This window comes from Cnephaeus nilssonii (assembly GCF_951640355.1).
Source record: "Cnephaeus nilssonii genome assembly, chromosome: 6".
Taxonomy (NCBI): Eukaryota; Metazoa; Chordata; class Mammalia; order Chiroptera; family Vespertilionidae; genus Cnephaeus; species Cnephaeus nilssonii.
The window spans coordinates 83,688,979-83,713,597 of NC_137077.1; the positions used below are offsets into that span (position 1 = coordinate 83,688,979).

The 24,619-nt window shown below is 38.4% G+C and overlaps 1 protein-coding gene across 1 annotated transcript; it reads right to left on the reverse strand.

Annotated features, from left to right (window-relative positions):
- Nucleotides 1–15,781: 15,781 nt before the first annotated feature.
- KERA (keratocan) lies at nt 15,782–22,249 on the reverse strand (the record flags this gene model as incomplete). Its single annotated transcript, XM_079776014.1, has 3 exons — nt 22,203–22,249; nt 19,819–20,712; nt 15,782–15,954 (listed from the first exon to the last, which is right to left on the reverse strand). The coding sequence occupies exons 2-3, from the start codon at nt 20,702–20,704 to the stop codon at nt 15,782–15,784; spliced, it is 1,059 nt and encodes a 352-aa protein (XP_079632140.1). The 5' UTR covers nt 20,705–20,712; nt 22,203–22,249.
- Between the last annotated feature and the right edge of the window lie 2,370 nt (nt 22,250–24,619).

The window sequence follows — 24,619 nt, forward strand, 5'->3', positions numbered from 1 at the left end:
TATGAAAATACAAATTTTGATCATTTGGCAAATGAATAGCTAATCTTGTGATTGCATGAGATTGGTCATGCATTCGCATTGCAAAAAGTCTCCAAACAGCCTCAGGAGCGCTCACATACCTGGAGTCAATGAAGTCTTGTACTTCGTCATGATTGATAATATTTTATTCAGAAATTTGAATATTTGCACAATCGTGCCCTTTATAGATGTATTTAAATAAATATTTGACACTTTTAATCGATGCACAGACTTCAATGTTTATAAGACAGTTATATTTAAGGCACAAATCCTATGTAATAAAAGAGCAATATGCAAATTAACCATCACTCCGCTGCACCCACAAACCATGCCCACCAGCCACACCCACCAGCCACGCCCACCAGCCATGCCCACCAGCCAATCAGGAGCGAATATGCAAATAAACCCAACCAAGATGGCTACAGCCACAGAGAGCAGGAGGGAGGTTTGGGTTTCTGTGGCAATGGAGAAAGCCAAGCTTTCCGCCTGCCCTTGCTGGCCTAGGCCTCCATTCAAGGCTACAAAGTTTCAATGATAGAAGATACATAAATCCAAACAGAAATGGCAACAGCCACGGAGCTGGAAAGAGCAGGAGGCTAGGGTTGCCCCTGGCAATGGAGGAAGCCAAACTTTCTGCACACCCTGGCCAGCCCAGGCCTCCGCTTAAGGCTACAAAGTTTCAATTATAGAAGATAAATAAATAGCAACAGAAATGGCTGCCGCCATGAAGCAAGCAGGAGGCTTGGCTCCACTGAAGGCTACAAAGTATCAATTGTAGAAGATAAATAAACCCCAGATACCAGGGCCTCCACTTGGGTTGCCAGGGGGTGTGGCCGGCCTGCAAACCACCACAGGCCCCTCACCCAGGCTGCCCCACGCCCCAAGGGAACCCCCACCCTAGTCTGGGACACCCTTCAGGGCAAACCCAGCCGGCCCCCACCCGTGCACCAGGCCTCTATCCTATCTAATAAAAGAGTAATATGTAGATTGACCATCATTCCAACACACAAGATGGCTGCCCCCATGTGTTCAAAGATCCTGCCCCCATTTGGACACAAGATGGCCACCACAAGATGGCCAGCAGGTGAGGGCAGTTGGGAGGGACCAGGCTTGCAAGGGAGGGCAGTTGTGGGCAATCAAGCCTGCAGGGGAGGGCAGTTGGGTGGGACCCAGGCCTGCAGGAGAGAGCAGTTGGGGAGGACCAGGCCTGCAGGGGAGGGCAGTTAGGGGTAACCAGGCCTTCAGGGGAGGGCAGTTAGGGGCAAACAGGCTGGCAGGGGAGCAGTTAGGCATCAATCAAGCTGGCAGGAGAGTGGTTAGGGGGTGATCAGGCTGGCAGGCAGAAGTGGTTAGGGGCAATCAAGAAGGCAGGTAGTTGAGCCGTTGGGAGCCAGCAGTCCTGGATTGTGAGAGGGATGTCCAACTCACAATCCAGGGCAGTCGGACATCCCTTGAGGGGTCCCAGATTGGAGAGGGTGTAGGCTGGGCTGAGGGACACCTCCCTCCCTCTGTGCACAAATTTCATGCACCGGGCCTCTAGTATGGGTTATAAGGGACAATCCAAGTGTTATTGACAACTTTATCTCCAATAGACATGGTGCAACCAGATCTTTGCTTATATTTAGAATATTCATCAATATTTCCAATGGTCACATTTGAAATTCTTTTGGATATCCCTTTGAACATTTTCAATACATGTATTATTTGGATTTCTTATTCCACATGGTCCATGTACCATATTTGATTTTACAATTTGAAAAAGTCACAGACACTGGTCTTCATCCAGAATTTCTGCCTTAACTCTACGGTCAATATAATCTTCTGTTCATAATTTGGATTTACTATCTAATATCAATAATATGTGAGCATGGGCAGTCTACATTTCTGAAATTGAATGGCATGAATTTTAGCTATTAATTTGCCAAATAAATGGAATTTACATATATCATTTAAAAGAGCATTCAGCTTAACATTAAAAACTCTGGCTACCAAGTCAGGTCTGTTTTCAACTTTTTGCCAGTGTTGTAAATTGTTTTGTAATATCTGCCCATTTGGGGTTGCATGTCATGGTTATGAATAAATCGGGCTTGCCATACTTTGTTACAATTGCCATAGCATCCTGATATCGCTGCTGCATCTTTCTGGGGCTACCCTCAAAAGACGATGGAAGTATTATCATTTTACCAATTGGCACATTGTCATTTTCAGATCTAGATGTGAGATAATCCATCATACCACTATATTTTTCAACTCTCAACTTAGATTGGTTTGCTTTAATGAAATTTATCTGATTGGCCTCCATTTTTTAATATGAATCGACAATATACTGTTGAGTTAATTTTCCTGCATTTAGAATAGGTTTGAACGTGTCCCAGACAGAGAGATGAAATCCATAATACTGCATTTGTGTGACTCATGTCCTTACATGTTATCTAGTATTATTGTCAATTACACTGTCATCTCTGAGTCTTAATGCAATATCTGTTCCCCAGCCTTTTTTGCCATGTGGAAAAAGAATAGGATACATCATTGCATCTAATATAGGAAATAGGATACTGATTTGTTTCATTTTAGTGGCATTCAGATTATTGGGATCTGGTTTACAATGAATGAGCAAGTCCCTTTCAAAAGAAGGTTCTCCATCTTCATTTCTGAATATGACGGCAACCTCGGTTACACGGGGAGAATTATATCTACCCAGATCACTGTTACAATCGTATTTAATCACCATTTTTACTTCCGTGGGAGCAATACCTTTCGCTGCTGCTTCAGATTGGACTTCCTTTTATACCTCATGTAGCATCTTGTACAATTTTGTTAATTCGTTTATTTCATGCATGAGGTTGTTGATGTTGATCATGAGTCTTTCTGAGCAACCTTCGTTTTCTGGCATTGCTAATCTTTTACTTGTTGCTTCGGCCATATCTAAAATAGAGAGTTGAGCAAACTTCTGAGAAACACCATCAGAAGGATGTAAAGTTCCAGTATGGTGATAAACTTGTCCATGTATTATAAAACAGTATGGCCCATATCCTGATGGTGATGCAATATTTGCACCCATGGAAGCAAAAGAACTATTTATTGAACAAATATTTTCCATGAAATTTTTACTGTCAGAATCTTCATTTATCATTAATTTTTAAAAATATGCTGGGTATTCTGGAAAATGTATATCATTTGGACAAACTTTACCTTTGCTACAACATCAAGTAAATTTTCCATCAGATAGTTTTTCATTGGAGAAATTTAGTGATAGGCAAAATTGACATGTAACAGTCATTCCACCACAACTATGTTTGATAATTGCATCCTCATTTACTCTATTTTCGCTGTGAAGGCAGTTCCTACCAGTATTGGGAGTACTTGGTGATGACTGTTCTCTAGACATATTTTGTCAATGCTGCAGCCTTCTTTCAGCTTCAGAGGCCATTGGTCTTTAGACATTTTCTGTCGATGCCATCGCCTTTTTTCAGCTGCAGAACTACGTTGTGCCAATAGTTGGTGTTCAGATACATTCTGCTGCTGACACTGCCTTCCTTCAGCTTCAGAGATACATAGGTTTTTAGACATTTTCTGTCGATGACACTGGCTGCAGACCTACGTTGTACCAATAGTTGCTCTTCATATACATTTTGTCCCTGATGTCGGCTTTGGGCTTTAGAGGTACGTTGTGCAAATAATTGGTCTTCAGACATATTCTGTTAACAATGACACTTTCTTTTGGCTGCAGAGATACCTTGTGCCAATAGTTGGCCTTCAGATACATTGTGTCACCAACAATGGCTTCTTTTGGCTTCAGAGGTAATTTGTGCCAATAGTTGGCCTTTAGACATATTCCCACCTCCCTGCTGTCAGGGTCTGGGGTGCAGGTGAATGGGATTCCTGGCTGTCAGTCTGCTGACAGCAAGCAGACCAATGGCCAATTCTGTGAAGGATGGGGCTCCTGCCGCCCTGCTGTGTGGGCCCTGGGTGCAGGTGCCGTGCTGTGTGGGTCCTGGGTGTGGGTATCAGGCTCCCTCCTCCCTCCTGTCAAGACTCTGGGGCATGCCATGGGACACAGAGTCAAATCCCCGCACACCTGTGCAGGCCTCAAAATCACTTGAGACCCAGATCCGGCTGGCCCCACCCCCACTGGGCAAGACCCAGACCCGGCTGGCCACATACCTGTCAAGACCAGCCCCCCCGCAGCGTCATGTCAGCGCTGGGTGGGCACACATGCAGGCAGCGCCATGTTCCAGGTCAGGGACACAGGCAGGCAGAGCCATGTTCCAGGTCAGGGACACAGGCAGGCAGCATCATGTCCCTGGCCAGGGACGCAGGCAGGCAGCTTCACCTCAGTGCTGGGCGGGGACGCACACAGGCAGCATGACATGAGCACTGGGCAGGCCTGCGCATGCCTGCGCTGTGGGCTGATGTCTCCACCCCCATCCCCGCCCAGCAATTCCTGCCTGTTGACCAGTCGTGACTGGGACACCATTAGGACCAATTAGCATATTACCTCTTTATATATATAGATAGCCCTAATCCCCAGTACCTCAGAATCTTCCAAGGGGTGATTAAGTTAAAATTAGGCTTTTTAAAGAATAAACCCTTATCTAACCTGATTGGTGTGTGTAAGAAGAAGAAACTTGAACTCACTGAGAGACACCAGGGCTTTGTGTGCACAGAGGAAGGGCCACGTGAGAACCCAGAGAGAAAGTGGTCATCTGCAAGCCAAAGAAAAGGGGCTCAGGAGAAACCAAACCGGCCAACACCCTTGGCTTAGACTTCTAGCCTCCAGGGCTGTGAGAAAATAAATTTTTGTTGTCTGAGCTACCCAGTCTGTGGTGTTCTGTTATGGCAACCCTGACAAACCAAGTACACCTGCCAATCATCCTATATAATAAAAGCTCAGTGACCGAAACGGTGTAACGACCAGAACAACCAGAGTCCAGAATGACCACGGCCCCTCACCCTGGCCGGTGACCCCCCAGCATGTGGTTAGGGATGATCAGGTAGGCAGGAGAGCAGTTAGGGGCTATCAGGGAAGCAGGCAGAGGTAGTTAGGGCAATCAGGCAGGCAGGCGAGTGATTAGGGGCGATCAGGCAGGCAGCCAGGCAGAGAGACCGCCCCCTCTCGTGCATGAATTTTGTGCACCAGGCCTTAGTAGAACTATATAGATGCTAATATTTTAAAAAGAGAAGCACATTTAACAATACAATGATCAAATGTAAGTTGTTTGGGGTTCCAAGTATTTCAATGAAAAAGAGGGAAAAAATTACATAGTAATTTTAATATTTAACTGAAGAACAAAGTCTTGTAATTGAGGGAAGTGGAATCCCACCAAGTGAAAGTGTATTACTATCAGTGAGCAAATTTGTTTATATAGTGGGGCAAAGTGATTTTACTAAATGCATAAATAATAATATTCACTGCAGGACACCCAAAGTGAAATCAGTATCTATCCTTATACTTGCAAGTTGAAATGCAGTCAAAGGTCACTCACACTTAGTCACCTCAGTCAAGTGACTCAGAGGGCCATGTGTAATTCCCTTCCCTTCTGCTGTAGCTCCTTTTCAACTTTACTCCATGTATCTACACCTTTACTAGTAACTCCCGACTCCTTTTTTTTCCCCAAAAAAACATTCACTTGTTTATTTATTTATTTATATCTTTTTAAAAAATTATTCTTTATTGTTGAAAGTATTACATGTGTCTTCTTTTTCCCTCACTGATCTCTCCCAGCCCACTTCCTCTCCCCAGCACAGGCCCTCACCCTCCTACTGTTTGTGTCCATTGGTTATGCTTATATGCATGCATAGAAGTCCTATGGTTGATCTCTTAGCCCCCACCTCCAGCCCTCCCCTGCCTTCCCTCTGAGGTTTGACTGTCTGTTGGATGCTTCTATGTCTCTGGATCTATTTTTGTTCATCAGTTTATATTGTTTATTAGATTCCACATATGAGTGAGATCACGTGATATTTATCTTTCTCCTTATTTTGCTTAGCATAATGCTCCCCAGGTCTATCCATGCTGTTACAAATAGTAAGAATTCCTTCTTTTTTTACAGCAGCATAGTATTCCATTATATAGATGTACCACAGTTTTCTAATCCACTCATCTGCTGATGGGCCCTTAGGCTATTGTAAATTGTGCTGCTATGAACATAGGGGTGCATATGTCCTTTCTGATTGGTGTTTCTGTTTTTTTGTGATATAGTCCTAGAAGTGGGATTACTGAGTCAAATGGGAGTTCCATTTTTAATTTTTTGAGGAAACTTCATACTATCTTCCACAGTGGCTGCACTAGTCTGCATTCCCACCAGCAGTGCACAAGGGTTCCTTTTTTTCCACATCCTTGCCAGCACTTGTTGTTTGTTGATGATAGTCATTCTGAGAGGTGTGAGATGGTACCTCATTGCCATTTTGATTTGCATCTCTGGGATGCTTAGTGACTTTGAGCATGTTTTCATATGTCTCTTGGCCTTCTGTATGTCCACTTTTTAAAAGTGTCTATTTAGGTCCTTTCCCCATTTTTTGACTGGATTGTTTATTTCCCTTTTGTTAAGTTGTATGAGTTCCCTATAAATTTTGCAGATTAAACCCTTATCAGATGTAATATTGGCACATATGTTCTCTCATGCAATGGGCTCTCTTGTTTTGTTGATGGTTTCTTTTGCTGTGCAGAAGCTTTTTATTTTGATGTAGTCCCATTTGTTTATTGTATCCTTAGTTTTCATTGTCCTACTACCCAAAGCAATCTATAGATTCAATGCAATCCCCATTAAAATACCAATGACACTCTAGCTGATTTGGCTCAGTGGATAGAGCATCTGCCTGTGGACTGATGGGTCCCAGGTTTGATTCTAGCCAAGAGTACAAGCCCGGGTTGTGGGTCTGATCTTCATTAGGGTGTGCAGGAGGCAGCCAGTCAATAATTCTCTCTAATCATTGTCTCTCACTTTCCACATCTCTCTGAAATCAATAAAAATATATTTATAAAGAACTCTATGAAAATACCAATGGCATATTTCACAGACCTAGAACAAACTCTCCAAAAATTTATATGGAATAAAAAAAGACCCTAAATAGCTGCAGAAATCCTGAGAAAGAGGAACAGAGTTGGAGGAATTACAATACCAGATATCAAGTTATACTACAAAGCCACTGTTCTCAAAACTGCCTGGTACTGGCACAAGAATAGACATATAGACCAATGGAACAGAACAGGACAAAGGAGGCAAGAGCATACAATGGAGTCAAGATAGTCTCTTCAATAAATGGTGCAGGGAAATTGGGCAGATACATGCAAACATTAAACTTACACCATACACAAAAAATAACCTCAAAATGGATAAAAGGCTTAAGTGTAAGATGGGAAACCATAAAAATCTTAGAAGAATTCATGGGCAGCAAAATATCAGACATATCTCGTAGCAACATATTTACCGATACAAGTCCCCACTTCTTGATACTGTACCACACACTTGTCCTTCCTGCTCCTAACACTTGCTTCCCAGGACTCATGAACATACTCCAGGTAGAATATGTCAAAAAGCTATCTAATAGTAAATCTTTAATGGGTTAGCAATGGATAGAGAAGATGTCATCTAAACATATTTGTCTCACATTCCTCTCACATAGGCTTGATTGTGCAGAATTTTAAAAAGGATGAAATCTATTTCAGCAAAGAGAATGGAGGAGGAGGTCAACTGTGGATGGCAGATTTCAAACATCTCTATGGGCAATAGTGGAAAGAAGGTGGACATGTATTCACTGGTTAATCAGTTATGGTTCAATATCTGCTTAGGAATGGATACAGAGAAGGAGGATCTGTTTCTTATTGCAACTCAGGAATAAATAATGTTTATATACTCACTATACTCCAAACTGTATTGTTTTTTAATTTTCACATTTTAAAATCAATTTATAGGCAATGCACAGAAAGCATAGTTAATGTTTACTAGTAAGACAATGTAAACTTGAGCATTTGAGCACCAAATAAAGGTTTATCTGACAGGAGATGACATGATAGCAAAATAAAGGGAAGGGTTAAAATGTTAATGACCTCATTGCATATAAAGAAAAGTTGAGATGGTCTTCTAGAGTTGTTGAAGCTAGAAATGGAAGTATACGTTTTTAAATTTATGATTATTACCTAAGCTAAGAAATACAAATAATAAGATAGTTATCAAAATATAGAAAGAAGGGTGTAGATAAGTGTGAGTGAATGATCTATAGCGGAGTTAATATAGGTTGCTTAAAGTTGATAAATTGAGAAAAGAAAATTATTATAAATATGAAATATAATGTGTATTAGAAAAATAAAACCAGTAAATATTTTAAGTGTTGTTTCTAGAGAATTGGAATGGGATGAAAAGGGTGCTCCAGAGAATCATTGTTTTCAATGAAAACTTTTCTTAAGCTATTTGATTTTTACCAAGCTTATGTATCATTTAAATAGAAATAAAAAAATTAAATTGCAAATATGATACTGATTTTATATAGCACTAATTTTCTATCATTTATCATTTTACATCACTGAAAATATGCCAAATTGGAATAAGTTATTAAGGAGAGACAGTTATGCTACACTAGCAAATACCAGATATTTCATTGGCTTAATATAAAAAAATAAAGTTACTTTCTTTCAAATGCTATCTGTTCATGTACCAGTTAGTAGGGCAGCTCTACCCCATATAACTCTCCAGAGAACTACACGGAGAGCTGACAGAGTGGCAGACCTGCTACCATCCAGAACCTAGGGCATGTGGACTTTCCTCTCTTCACAATAGTGGGGTGGTAAAAGAAGGCTGCTGCACCTCAACAGTGCAATCCTTTGGCCTGGAAGTGACACCTGTCATTTCCACTCATTGCAGTCAGAAATTGTCTCATGGTTTCTCTGTTTTCTTTCAATGCAACAGGAAAATTTAATCCGTCAGTGTACCCAAAAAGAAAGGAAAATGGTATGGGTGAACAGTGGACTCTCCATCATAATGAAGAAATTTGCATTTAAAGATTTAGATGGGTTTAGTATTATGATTAGTATTTCATTTTCTACAAACCAATGGGATATTATGAGAAAATATTAACCTAATAAATTTTCAAGTTCTTTTTCTGCCTCTAGATATTTTCCTAAAATTTTAGTATAAAAATTTTCAAACAACAAGATCTTACAATGAATACCTGTATACCAAGATTCTAGACTCTGTCATTAACATATTATTCTTCTTATTTTATCTCTAGAGGCCTGGTGCACAGAAATTCATGCACTCTGGGGGGGGGGGCGGCCTAAGCTGAAGTCTGGCTCCCTCTGTGGGAGGCAACAGGCTGATCAGGGGAAGGCACCACCTCCATCACCCCGCTGCTGCTGCCACTACCTGCCGCCACAGCTGCTGGTCCTCCTCCTTGGTCCTCGCAGCTGCCTCTTCTTTGTCGGATGTCAGGAAGACATCCGGTCTACCTGGTCTAATTATCATATTACCCTTTTATTAGTATAGATATATTCCTTCCAGATACATTAGGGTCTAAAACTTTTTAGTAAATTTTTGTCTAAGAACCTCAAATAATAATCTTATCAATTATACTAATGATAATTATTTTATTTGTTGAACACCTACTCTATTCTAGGCATCTTAAATATACTTCTTATCCTCAGACAACTATCATGTAAAGTCCATATTATTTTATGTCTACTATAAATAAGTAAAGAACCAATTGTCAAAAGTCAAACCTAGGATTCAAATTCATTTGTATCTGATTCTACATCTTCAATGCTTTTAATATTATATCTCACCAATCCTCAATTTTAATACATCCATAACTTCTAAGTCACCCAAATCATTTTTGCCCCTTTCTTCCTAACTATATGAAGACTGTTTATGATCCAATTTTGCCAATATTGTATAGAAAACATGTTTGTTCCATCTCTCTTTTATTTTTCTGAAGGAAATGTTTGTACTTGTCAATCTAGACAGTGTTCCCAGTCTATATTTCCAGTAACAAACAGCTTTGTTATGTCAATTTTAATGCAAGCAGAAAGCCAGAAAATGAAATTTATGGCAGGGCTCTTGCCCTGTTGGAAACAAATCCTGGCACCATTACATATACTATGGATAGTTTTTCAGATGGGTTTTGCAAAAGCCATTTCTGCTAGTCATTTAACTCTTGTGATCTTATTCCAGGACCATTTTAACTTGTCTTCAGAAACCTTTAAGAACTGACAATGTGTCTCTACCCTTGCACTTTGTTTACTCAGCTGAATGTCACAAAGAAAGTGAGAGTTTTCCAACTGGTACAACAATAAACTAAAACTTCAAGATAATACCCTGTGATTTTGAAAATTATATGTTCTATTTGCTTAACAGTTTTGAATTCTACAATGTGCTTATATACATTTTCCATCTTTTCTGGGTACAAAAATATTCTGAGCAAGGACTTTCTGAGATTCGCATCATGCAAAAAGCAAAAAAATCTTCTATAGTTTTTCATAAATAGAACATTTCACTGTATTTAAACTGATATTTTAATAATCATTTGCGAAGGAGACATATATATGTATATACTAGAGGCCCGGTGCACAACATTCGTGCACTGGAGGGGGGGTCCCTCAGCCCAGCCTGCACCCTTTAGCAGTCCAGGAGCCCTTGGGGGATGTCCCACCGGGATCAGGCCTAAGCCGCAGTCAGACATCCTTAGCGTTGTCGTGGAGGCGGGAGAGGCTCCCACCACCACCGCTGCTCTCGCCAGCTGTCAGCCCGGCTTGTGGCTGAGTGGTGCTCCCCCTGGTCAGCTCCTGCGTTGAGCATCTGCCCCCTGGTGGTCAGTGTGCGTCATAGCGACCGGTCATTCCACTGTTCGGTCGATTTGCATATTACCCTTTTATTATATAGGATATATGTATGTATATATGTGTGTGTGTGTTTATATATATGTGTACATATATATAAAATCCTAGAATAATTTTGTTAAATTATTCAACTATAATGGCATGTGTTACCATAAGAGGTAGTATAACATAATGGTCAAAAGTTCTTAAGACAGACTAACCACTTAGGTTTAAATCCTGTGTTTGTCAATAAACAGCTACATGACATTGAACAAGCTCCTTAAATTATTTGTAATGTTCAAAAATTTTGTCATTTTGTGTTGACTTTTCTCTCCAGAGTGCTAAAATAAACTATAAGCACGTGCTTCTGAGATTCTTATGAAATCATAGTTCCTTGGCCTGTTCGACCTCGGTGACATTCAGTTCCTCTTTATTTTGACAGTTGCTTCCTCTGGCCACACCCGGAATCTTCTCATTTCTCACATGGGCTACGTAAGCCATTTTAAACTGTAGTCTCCCTGGCTGAGTTCACCCTTTTCCTCCCAGGTTAGGTGTTCTCTAATTGCCCTCAAACCTGTACTTCAGCCTATGGAGTCTTCAGTCTTTTTTTCCCCCAGATCATCTGTGCCCTCCTGACTTTCATGTTTTTTTTTTCATTATCCAATTTTGAGTCATGGTTTACTGGCCCCATTCTGTCACTCTCAAATTCTCTTGCCTATTTACTCTTCTCTTGCACCAAAACATTTTTCTCAGTTTCTTATTTAAAATATGGTCTGGTATAGAGGAATTTTGTGCGATTATGTGTATTGGAGTTCCTCCTAATAATAAAATTCTTACCTACCAATTATTGGGTACTTTCTATGTGTCAAGTGATGTGAACTATGAACTACATATCTGTTCTTTTTTATTATTAATCTGAGAGAGAGAGACAGAGAGAGGGAGAGAGAGAGAGAGATTTGTTGTTTCACTTATGTAGGCATTCATTGGTTGCTACTTGTATGTGCCTTAACCAAAGATTGAACCCACAACCTATCCAGACGATGCTCTAACAAACTGAGCTACCTGGCCAGGATCCATCTGTTCTTTCTCCTATCCTCATAGCAACTGTGTAAGAGAGTTGGGTTGTTCCCTCTTTTGCAGGTGAGGATCCCATGCTTAGAAATGTTAAGATCAAAGAGTTAGGAAATGCACAGGCTGGATTGGAAACTCAAACTTTTCTCTCTAGAGCACAAGACCCTAACCTTTGTACCAAGCAATTACCAATATATGTGGCTCCAAATGTACTATTTCATTTTATGCTTTTTACTTGTCTTTTTTTTCTGACTTTTTCTTCTTGTTTTCTTTTTAGCTTAATAATACTCTTTGTCACTCTACTTTCCCCTTTTATTAGTTTTCCAGTTATATATTCTTTACCTAAGACCATTCTTTTCTGAGTCTGGCTTTAGGTGTCTGTCACTAATTATAAGACAGATAAGGCTACACTGAGACGTATTAACCATTCATGGTATATCTTGGCTTTGCTTCATTAAACTGTTGGGGAAAAAAGGAAAAACACCTTGAATCTATTGTTGATATCTCCCCCTATATTAGTAGAATCCCAACTGGATTTTCTCACCCCATTGCAGACCATCTGCCTCACAATCCTACATCTGATGTCTATTGTTCAAGTTTCTCAAAGTGTTTTTAGCTTTTATTTTAAATTAAATTATAGAGTCACAACTGAGAGATTGACTTTGGGGCAATTCACAGAGTTTAGTCCTTTTTCACCAGATTCACATGCACTTACATGTGCATGTGTATATACTTCTGTTCACTTTTGTGCAGATCTATGTGACCACCATAATCAAGACACAATTGCTCCATCTCCACAGGCTCTGCCCTTAGAGCCATCTATACCACAGGCCCATCTTTAACCCGTGGCAATCATGAAGCTGTCCCTGATGTCTGTAATTTTATTTCAAGGACATTATGTAAATAGACTCACTGTGGGCTTTTCCACACAACATACTTCCCTTACGATGCACTGAACGAAGCCTTGTATTTATCCATCCTTCATTCCTTTTCCCTGCTGTGAAGTCCTCCACTGTGGATGTGCCTGTGTGTTCAACCAGTCACCTGTAGGAACACATTTTGGTTGTCCCCAGTTTTCTGTGTGTTTATAGATAAAGATGCTCTGAACACTTCAGGTACAATTTTTTGTCTGAACATACTTTCCTTTTTTCCTTTGGGACAAATGTCCAAGAATGAAATAGCCAGGTCACATGGAGGTTGCGTGTTTAGTTTTAGAAGAAAGTGCTAAGTGGTTTTCCAAAGTGGCTGAACCATTTTACATTCCTACCAGCAATGAATAAGTGTGTTTCTTCCACATCCTGACCAGCACTTGATGATGTGCCTGTGTTTTATTTTAACCATTCTGATAGGTATGTAGTGACATATCATTGTGATTATAATCTGCATGTCTCTAATGTCTAACAATGTGTAACATCTTACTGCATCTGTATCTGCTCAGTGAAATGTTTATTCACATTTTTTTGCTCATTTTCTAAGTAGATTGTCTTACTGTAGAATTTTGAGGCCATTGTATATTCTCGATAGAAGGCCTTTGCCATATAACCATTATGCAAATATCAAATCACTATTATTAATTATTTTGCACCATGCAACTCTGTTATCACGATTTGTGATTATTCAGTTAATTTGTGTCTTATCCACTAAGTATAGCATAAACCTCATGCACTACTATATCTCCTGGGTATAATATAGTCTGGTACATATGTGGTGCTCAAAATGTATTTTGTGAAATAAAGGAAAAAAGGTAAGAAGAAAGGAAGGGAGGGAGGAAAGAAGGAAGGAAGGAAGGAAGAAATAGAATTCTTAGAATTTAAAAGGCCTAAGAGGAATATTTTACAACTTTGCTTACAGGTCAAGAATCATTTCTATATTCTTTCTCTTGAATCATCACTCATTCCTTGTTCCAGTGGTGGGTAATTCTACCTCAAGAAAAGTTGCTTTTTTTGCTGAGTGACTCTTAACAACTATTAGGAAATTCTTTCTTGGCTAGAGCTAAAATATGGTTCATACTAAATTTTACCCATATGCTCTCCTCTTCATTTTGGAGCTTCTGGAATATGTTCTATCCCCTTTTCACATGGCAAGTTTTCAAATATTTAAAGTTATTATGTTTCTCTCAACATATTCTTCTTTCCCAGCCTAATGATACCTGATTACCTATATTTTATGTCATAATTGTATATGATATAATTTTATTTATGTGCTTTGAAGTCTTTTTAAAAAGTAATATTTTTCTTAATGTCAATTAACTACATTTCTTATATTTTAAAAACTATGTTCAAAGTGTGTTAGTTGGTTCTTCCCTCCCATCCCCAAATAAGTTCTGGTGTCAAAATAAGAAGGAAATATTGCACTTTATATTCTCTCCTTGGAAAGTCACATTAAGAATAACATATTATACTTCTGAGAAGCTTTGGAGTAAAGCAATATGTTGAGCTTTCTTAAATCTTGTGTTTCACAAATATATATATATATATATATATATATATATATATATATATATATATGAATATATATATATAAATTTTATAGGATTTTTCAAAATACTATGGTATAAAGGCACATATTAATCTTTATGTAATATTTATTGTTTATAGCATATATCTTACAAAATCAGAAGTCTAAAAGAAACTGTACTTTGTTACTTAACAAAATCCTGGATTAATTGTTTAACTCATGAAAAACAGCTGTATTACATCAGGTACTTAAAGTATGAATTTTTTCTCATGTTTATTAGAAGAAAGAAAAAAAACAAAGTGGGAAAATATATGTGCATACACTCATGCTAGAAAAATGGAAACAGTTGTCACCATAATACTTTCTATTAAAATGTGTTTTTAATAAAACTTGTGAGTAATGTGCCTGAAATAAATCTGAAATAAATAGTTCCATTTTGTTAGAAAGCATTCACTCTTTTTATTGTAAAAATCCAAGAAAATACTGACAAATATATGAGCTGAACACTGCAGTTCAAGTGGATTTCAAATGTTAAAATAAGATTCTGTCAGAAATGTGTTATAATAAGTGTAAAAAATGTAGGAGTTTAAATGCTGGAGTACATTGTACTATAGGAACAGCAGCTATAGAAAATAGTAGTAAACTAAAAATGGCTGTTGCTCTGACATTTGGTATTAAATGACTAAAACTCTCTCATGAAGTACTTGATGTATTCCATACCTATTTTTGGGCTAAATACTAAACTTCAACCTACAAAAGCTACTTAGCTATCTGAATTTAATTATTTATTTATAATTATGATAAAAGAGGTCTCATTTTTTTATTTTCTACAGATCGTCCTACCTCCTATTAGGTTACTATACTTCTACTGTAAATATAGTATCTGCACAAGCAAATTTGAACATATGCAAACAAATATGTTCTTTCTATGGCACAACAATACAATTGCATTTGGTATTAATAAACTGTGAAAGAAACAAAAACTATTATCTTTGAGTTAATTACTTAACTCTGTGTCTGTTTTATTTACTTAAAAATTGTAGGCTGGCCCTGGCCAGATGGCTCAGTTGGCTGGAGATCCTCCCATCCACCAAAAGGTTGTGGGTCCGATTCCCAGTCAGGGCACATACCCGGGTTGCAGATTTGATCCTTGGTTGGGGCATGTATAGGAGGCAACTGATGGATGTTTCTTTCTGATATGGATGTTTCTCTCTCTCCCTCTCACTCCCTTTCTCTCTCTTAAAAAACAAGTAGCCTATTCTACTGTGAAAGAAGCCTCTTTGAATAGAAAAACTAAACTGCACAGGTGAAAATGGCAGCCTAGAGCAATTGGAAAGGTGATTTTTGTTTTAAACCTATGAATGTTATCCAAATATTGTGTCGGAAATATTAGTGTATTAAATCCATTTAAGATTGATGAACATGTGTTTAAATAATGAGAGTCTGAAGGAGCCTGAAACAAGTCATTAAATCCATTGGGACTGGTGGTTTGATTTCATTTCCATCCAGACGAAGGTAGCTCAGATGAGGTCCGTAACTGAAGGAATCTTGGTCTGCAGGCAGTGTGGAAGTGGCAGGACATATTACAGAGACGTTCACATCTAGGCAGGCAGAGAGAGCATGAATGAATGAATTGGAACACAAGAGACTGGGGGAAGGAGGACAAAGAAACTATTACAACAGACTTTGAGGCCAGTCTTATGATCTAGAAAGTGACAGAGGTACAAATGATTTTTTGTAAGTTGGGGGTTATGCATATCTGTTTTATAAAATTGTTCCTGAAAACATGGGCAGCATGTGTATAGTCATCTGACTCCATATTCTGCTATATGTCGTACGGTGCACTAGAAAGGACACATTGTTAAAAGCTGCAATGAAAACAAGGTGAGATAAGGCATGCTTAGATTACTACAGGCTGAGACAGGTAAGACGTAGGTTATTAGAGACAACAGTTCAGAGTTGGTATGGAAAGAATAGGTAGGTGCAGGGGTGGATGGATGGATGCATGCATAGGTGGAAAATCAGTCTATTAAAGTGCTTGAAAGTTACCTTAAAAATGCCGAATTTCAAAGGAATGGTATATAATGACAAGTTTTTTTTAAGTACAATTAATACATGTGTATATATGTCACACGTAAAAATAACTTCAATCTTTATACTTAAGTGTATTTAATCAGAATGTAAACATTTGCCAAGAATTAAATGACAAAGAATTCAAGCCAGGAAATATCCCATCAGCCTTTTCAGATGGTTAGGATGTGAGAAACTGTGCACCTGCCTTGGGTCAGAGCCCTTGGCATCAATGATTATACTGAGATATAGGAGCTTTAGGAGAGAAGCCCTGCTACACTAGCAGAATTTGGAGAAGTATAGTAGCCGATCTCAATCATGAATCCCTATACTGAATTTAAATCCCATTTTGAAACTACTTGGAACAAAAATTCTTCCTTAGAAGATGAGACCCACCTAGCTTGGACAATGGCCCCTTCTTTGTGTCCTGTTGGCACCAAGGTATTTATATTGTATTGAAGGATTTTATGCTTACAGTGAGGTTGCTCTGCTATGATCTTATGCTATTTTGTGAATTAAAACTAAAAATGACTCATATTTGTATGACAGTCTTATGTTTATAAAGTTATTTTTTTTCCACATACATTATCATACTATTACCACACAGCCTTTATCAGGTAATGTTATTCTCCTCACCTGGGTCTTGTGGGAATAGTGGTTGAGACAGGTCAGGTAATGCACACCAGGTATTTCAGCAAGTGAGGTTCGAGCTGGACCCCAGCCTAGTCCTTTTCCTACTGCACAGTGTCCCTTGCCTACTGGAGAGATCGTGTCCTTCTATGTACTATCTCCTCATCCTTATTACCCCGTGCTCATAACCAATGCATGTGTGAATAAATGGAACATAAGAAATGTGTGTTCTAAATTTAGTTATATTTTATAAATTAATTATGGTGTTTCTGAGAGGCCACCTAGAAGTAACATAACATTTTGCCAAATTTAAAGTCCTGTAAAGAGTTCAGAAGAAATAAGTGTTGCCATTATTTTGCATAAGACAAGTTCACTGCCTTGAAAATTCTGAGAATTCTTCATATAAAAGGTGCATTTCTTGGAAATAACTTTATTAGCAACTATAGTAGATTATGTGGCCAGAAGAACTAAGTACTTTAACAATTGTTATAACACAGTGTGATATAATGGTGAGCCAATAATTATATCCAGGGAAAAACTCATTTTAAATTTATTTTCTTGGAGTATTAAAATGGCCATGCTTTATATCTACATTAAGAAGCAAATAAAACGGAGGATTGTTGATGTTGTTGCTATTAAAATTATCGATAAAATTTTTTCTAAAGTTTTATATTCTCAGAATTTAAGGAAAATGTGCTGTGATTATACTGTATGAGTGCAGAAAAAAAAATATTTAAAATGAGAAGTCCTGGGCTCAGGTTCCTGCTATTATATTTACTCTTTGTTTTTAGCAAATATCTTCCCCTAGTTGAGCGCCTCAGTTTCTCTTTTGTTATAAATTTCTAATAATAGCATGCAAGGCTCTTTTAAGGATAATTTGTGGTTCTCAAAGTGGGGTCCCTGGACCTGCAGTATCAGTACTTGCCTGAGAACTAAATGATCAGTCCCCACCTCAGATGTCTTGAGTCAGACACTAGCCCTCCGGGTTACTCTGAGGCCTGCTAAGGTATGAGAACAATTAAAAAATAGGAAGACATGAGAAAACACTTTGTAAAAGCTCTCTAACATGTTAATGAAGGAACTACAGAGTCCTTTCCTTCATTTGTCACTTGGTATAATGATGTAAGTGCTGGCATATGTGCCCAGCTGTGTGTTGAACTTTGCTACCTCACTACTAAACACCCTCATCCTCAAATTCTCAGGGGAATCCCTAATTCACAAAAAGGGACTTATATGAAATCACTTTAAAGTAACTTCCCACAGCCAATATTTATGAGGCTTTTGTTGTCAGATAAAGAATGCACCTGTAGAAGTACAGAATTCTCATCAGGAAAAAAATGCACATATTTAGGTCAATATTGGCTGTTGCACTATCAGGCTCAGTGAAACAGATCCAATTAACATTTTTGTTGCATCTTTTGCTTTTGACTACAGGATTAAACAACACGTCTCATCACCATGGAAAAGTAACTGTTGTGGCAGCAACCTGCTTATTACTTCCTGGATTTTTAAGCTCATGTATGCTATTAGAAAAAAACAGACAGATCTTGAATTACCGAGTAGTACCGGGTAGAAAATTTTTTATTCTTACAAATGGGATGTTTATATGATTATATACTTTAGGAAAATCTTAGATTGTAATAAGCAGGCAGCATAACTTTCTGACAATTATCTGTGTTATTTTTCTACAAACCATGTGACCGATTCTCACTTTAGGCATGTATTTGCTAAGATTGTTCAGAAGTCTCCTCATGATTGCCTTCCCAGAGGGCTTGTGCTGGGATTGAGGATGCACGGATAGGTGCCTGGCTGATACCAATGCCCCTGTGGCTGCAGGAAGACACTGTCCGCTTCTGCACCACAGCCAGCCTGATCTCAGGCATCACTGTGCAAGTGCCAAGTTTGCCTTCCATGCCTCTAGCCTCTTCCTTCTACAACCACTTCTTTCCCTGATGGCACCTCTGCCTCCACGACACTTGGCACTCACCTCGCTCTCCCTTATCCAAAACTATTTTCAGGAAAGGAGAGGGTATTGTACCTTGGAGATTGCCATTAGTTCTAAGGAGTTGCCAAAGTCCAGGGACATTTGCTTTCGTTTACATTGAGCACAGCCTTAAAACTATAGCATTGGTCCCCAACACATGTTTCCCAGGTGATGCAGCAGTCTCAGCATCACCTGGGAACTTATTAGAGATGAAAAGTCTCTGGTCCCATCTAGACGTACTCAATCAAAAACTCTGAGGTGGAGCTACAGGCCTGTGCACATTAAAGTTTGAGAAACCCACTGATCTAAAGCAGAGACTCTAACGAGGGCAGCAGGCATCAGCTGCCCTGGAGTTTTTAGGACAAAGGCACCTTCCTGATAACCTATAAATCATGTTCCTTCTGTTACTGTTCATGAGGTTGTTTGTGCCTGGGACACTTTCTTAAATAAGTCTATTCAGTGAGGCAGAAAAAAAACAGAATCTCCTTGGAGTAAAGAAGATGGAGGCATTTAGTTTCTCCAACAGATAACAGCCCCCTGTGGATCACTGAAGTCCACTTTTCAATCTGCAATTTGAAGATTGAAACGTTTTGGTTCATTGAAACCATCTGTTAAGAGATAAAAGTAAATACACTTTAAAAATTAAAAATACACTTTGAAAAATCTAAGGGCAGATTAGTTGGAAAAGAAAACCAACACATTGCTATTCTTAAAGAATATATGGAATACATTTAATGACCATGAACATTTCAGTCAGAGACACACCCTGATGGCTACTTACTTCTAATTTTGTTATGGTCCAGGTGCAGGTGCTGCAGATGAGCATTGATTCGGGGGACCTTTGTGAGTCGATTGTGAGAGAGTTGGAGATCTAGAATGGATGACACATCAAAGCCACTAGAAGGGAGACCTGAATCTGATAACTTGTTGTGGTTTAGTCTCAAGAAGGCCACTTTAGGAATCACATTAAAATAATTTTCTGGTATTCCCTCAATGGAATTGTTGTCTAAAAACAGTTGCATTGTGTTGGCTGGTAATCTTGGTGGCATATTCCTCAGGGCATTCTTGGCCATATTTAGCTGCATGAGGTTCTTAAGTCCCTTAAAGGTGTCTCTTTGAAAGGCATTGTCTAATAGTTTATTGTGTTGCAGGTCAAGAAGGGTCAAGTTCTCCAGATTGCTAAAGGTCCCTTGAGGAATTCTAGACACCTTGTTTCTAGCTAATTGTAATTGCTCTAAGCTTCTTGGCAATGGAGAAGGAACCTCCTCTAGCTCATTATCTTCCAGAAATAAGAAAAGCAGCTTCTTTAGTTGGCTCAGGGCTCCTCTTTCAATTCCATCGTTGGTTATTTTGTTCTTGTTTAGATTGATCCATCTCAGCTGGGTGGCATTCTCAAATGGCTTCTCAGGAATGGTTTCTATCAGGTTGTTTTCAAGATAGAGATACCAGATCCTTGAAGGAATAGCAGGGATTTCTTTGAGACCACGATTTTCGCAGTATAAAGCAGTAGGAAAACTGGGGGGACAGAAACATTCCCTGGGACAATCGAAGTCTTGCTCATTAAAATCCTCTGGATCATGGACCTCATAGACCTGTCTCACAGTTCGAGTCCATACAGAATCTGTTATGAATACCACCCAGATGAGGAGACAGACTGTGGTTGCCATTATAGTACCTGTAGTAAAGGATACAACTGTTAGATACTGAACGTCTCTAAAGAGAGAATTGTATGCACTAAAATGATCAGTAAACATTATTTCTTTGAGCAGAAAGTAAACACATACCAACATTTTAGACATAGAGAGTAATTTATACCCACTTATTTAGGAGGCACTATATGCAAAGCATTTTGCAAACACTAAAACTGACTCACCAACTTGTAACTTTCTGGTCTTAACCTAATCACAATGAAAACTGAAAAACAAATTTTAGGAGCTATAAGTGCTTTCCACTTCAAGCTACTTAATGCAAGGAAGTTAACTGAAATCTGGAGTTGAGTAAAATAGTACAAAAAAGTTACCTTTAAATAATTCACATTGAGAGATTGTGTTATTCCTAGTAAGTAGGCATATGCTTTTACTTTTATTTCTAAATGAGCAGAACATCTGGTTGAGATTTCCCAGGCTCTGGGCCTTGAACCAAAGAAAGAGCAATCAGAGAACGTTTTAGCAGTTTGTTTTGAGGAACGTTTTAAGATCTGAAGAAAAGTGTGTGATTAATCTTTTACTCTGTTGCTCAACTTCTCAGGTAAGTTTTATTTTGGGGTTTCGGGGAGAGACTTCTAATATAAGTACAGAATTAAGTTGTTCAGCCAAGAAATTTGAATTATGAACTCTATATCACAATGAGGTAAATAATGTATTTAATTATGGCATTTTTTTATGTTGATAAGAAACAAAACAAAACCAAGAGCATGTTTAGGATGCAGGGAGGGCTCCCAATTTTCAGTATGGCCACTAACAAAGAATAGGTTAACACTTACTGATATATGAATCATCTAAAAAACACGAACCCTTCCCATCGTATACAAACAAGATTATAGGCACAATAAAATATTTTAACAGGAAAAAATACATATATGTACCAGTAACATTCGACCAATATACATTTAGTTCAACTGCTTGATAATAAGGACTGAATAAATTTTACTGATCCCTTAAAAAAAAAAAAAAGATAAATCAAACCAGCATCTCTTGTGAAATGCTAAACTTTCCATTTTGCTGCTAAATTGAGGGAAATGACAAGTGCAGAGCTGCTTGCACAAGCTGTCAAAGTTCTTACAGTTGCAGAATGCTGCCCTGGTCATCTTCCAGCAGAGACACTGAAATCGTCTTTTTCCTTCAGAAGAGGGATTTGTTTTATTTATTGAAGTTGTCCCCATGCCTCTGATGGATCAGAACTTCAAATTCTTAACTTTAAGGTTTTAAAAGTGTAAAATAGTTTACCTTGCTGTCCAGGAAATATACCGTTGAGTCCTGTGTCTGGGTCTGAAGTTTGCTGAAACTCAGTTAAGGAGAAAAAAAAAATATCTTTGCCTCAAGTAATTTGTTTTTATTTCATGCTGACAAGCCTCCTGTGATAAAAAAATAAAGCTTACTCTGACCGGTCACCATGAACCTTTTGATCTATTGTTTCCACTTTGACAGGGCTTCGGAACCCGCTTACCTCAGCCTTCTTGGATCTTCTTCTCCCCTTTCTATTGGCCACTGCTCATTCACAGTAAGGGATTGACCCAGACTCCACCGTGGTGTTTTTAGGAATCCTCCCTAATATAAATGCACCAATAGCTCCAACTTTAACCCCTCCAACAACCACAGCACCTCAGTACCTACACAGCCCAGCCCAGGAAATTTTGACTTTAATCTCAGGAAATTATAACAGTGATTCAGGGCAATTTTCACCCTGAGTTCACAGTTCCAGTGATATTGTAATGTACTAATATTTAGACCTGATTTATCAGCAGGCAACTTACGGCAGTTGTGGTTTCAAGTGTAGCAAAGGAGACTTTAAAGCAATTGTTTTCTGGAAGAACATTTTTTTTTAAAAAAATGAATACAAAAATAAATAAAGAGCAATGTTCTCTGTTTATATGGAATTATGTTTTCGTTTGTCTGTTTGTTTGTTTCTCATATAAAACAGATCCTGTGATCCTATTTAGATATATTGTGTTTAAGAAAAAAGGGATAAAAATATATTTTAAAATTTTAAACATGAAATCAGGGAAACTATACCTAATGTTGGCACTAAACGTGGTGTTAGGCTCTGTTTTACAGAAATAATTTTTGTGTCCCTAATTCCTACTGGGAGCTTTATTCCAAATACTTTTTAAATGCATATTTTAATCACCATAACACATTTTACTTTGAGTTTATTACAAGACATTGTTTCACTGTTTTGTTTTGTTTTCTTTAACACATATCTCTAAGTAATGTCTTCCAGTTTTTATATTTGAGGAAAAAATTACTATGCCTTTTGAGGAAAGATGCAGATTTTTAAAATCTCATTTTTAGATATTGTTTTATTGATTGATTGTAATTTTGTTTTTCAAAATCTATCTTACTCTGGAATCAGGAAGATTAATTTATATGACTCATTCAACACTGTTCACATCGTATTATGAAAGATAGAACACAGGGAAGAGTGGAGAGCATTAGGTTCAACAGACCATTTCTGAGCCTCCTCCGTGCTCCCTCCTAACCATCGCAGGTCAATTAGAGCTCCGTTTGTCATCTGTAAGATAGGAATGGACTACCTCACAGGGTGGCCCAATGTGTATGGACATGTAAGCCTTTATTTATTTACTATTAGCCTTACTGTTTCAACTGGAAAATGCATCCAAGTTTAAGTGCTTTTAGAGACGAAGTTCTGATTGAAACATGATCTCTTCTTAGACTTACAGAAACACTCATATCATATTTTAAGACAAAAAAATCAAATGTTATTTGCTTTCTCACAATTATATCTCTCTACAGCAGTTTTTTCTTTCTCTTTGATTGTTTTCTAAACCCTCGGGATAGACACAACAGATGACCTTCAAATCCGCACAGCCCCCTTTAGCTACACTCGTATTTATTTATTTTATTTTTAGGGAAACTTACTTCAGTCATTATGTAATATTATTGCACAAATGTTGCTACATGTTCATTGTAGGATAATTAGAGTAGTATACTGGCTGGCTGCCTTCAATCTTCATTTCCTTCACCATTCTATCCGTGATCTATACACCAAAAATATGGCTTCTCATCTCTCCACTTCCCTAAAAGCTTTCTGACAAAAATCAGCAATACTCTATTTACTAACCTATTGAAGTCTGTTAGTGTTTCGCTTACTTGAGTTGTGGCTTTTAGAATGCTGACCCTTCCCTTTTATTTTCTTTTAGCTCCTCTGACATCGTTTTATTAGTTTTTAGTTCCCTTTTCTGTGGACCTCTCGTTGTCTATGTCCCAAAGTACTCTGTTTCCTCTAACATTTTAAAAAAATCTTTATTGTTGAAAGTATTACATATGTCCCATTTCCCCCCCATTGACCTCTCCCATCCCACCCCCACTCCTCACCATAGGCCTTCACCACCCTAATGTCTGTGTCCATAGGTTATGCATATGTGCATATGAGTTCATTGGTTGATCTCTTTCCTCCCCTCCCCTCCCCTGCCTTCCCTCTGAGGTTTGACAGTCTGTTGGATGCTTCTATGTCTCTGGGCATATTTTTGTTCATCAGTTTATGTTGTTCATTAGATTCCACATATGAATGAGATCATGTGAAACTTACCTTCTCTGACTGGCTTATTTCGCTTAGCATAATGCTCTCCAGGTGCATCCATGCTGTTACAAATGGTAAGAGTTCTTTATTTTTTATAGTTATGTAGTATTCCATTATATAGATGTAGAAAATACACAAATGGGACTACATCAAAATAAATAGCTTCTGCATAGCAAAAGAAACCATCAACACAATAACAAGAGAGCCCACTGCATGGGGGAACAAATTTGCCAATGATACATCACATAAGGGGTTAACCTTCAAAATTTATAGGAAACTCATACAACTTAACAAAAGAAGATAAACAATCCAATTAAAAAATG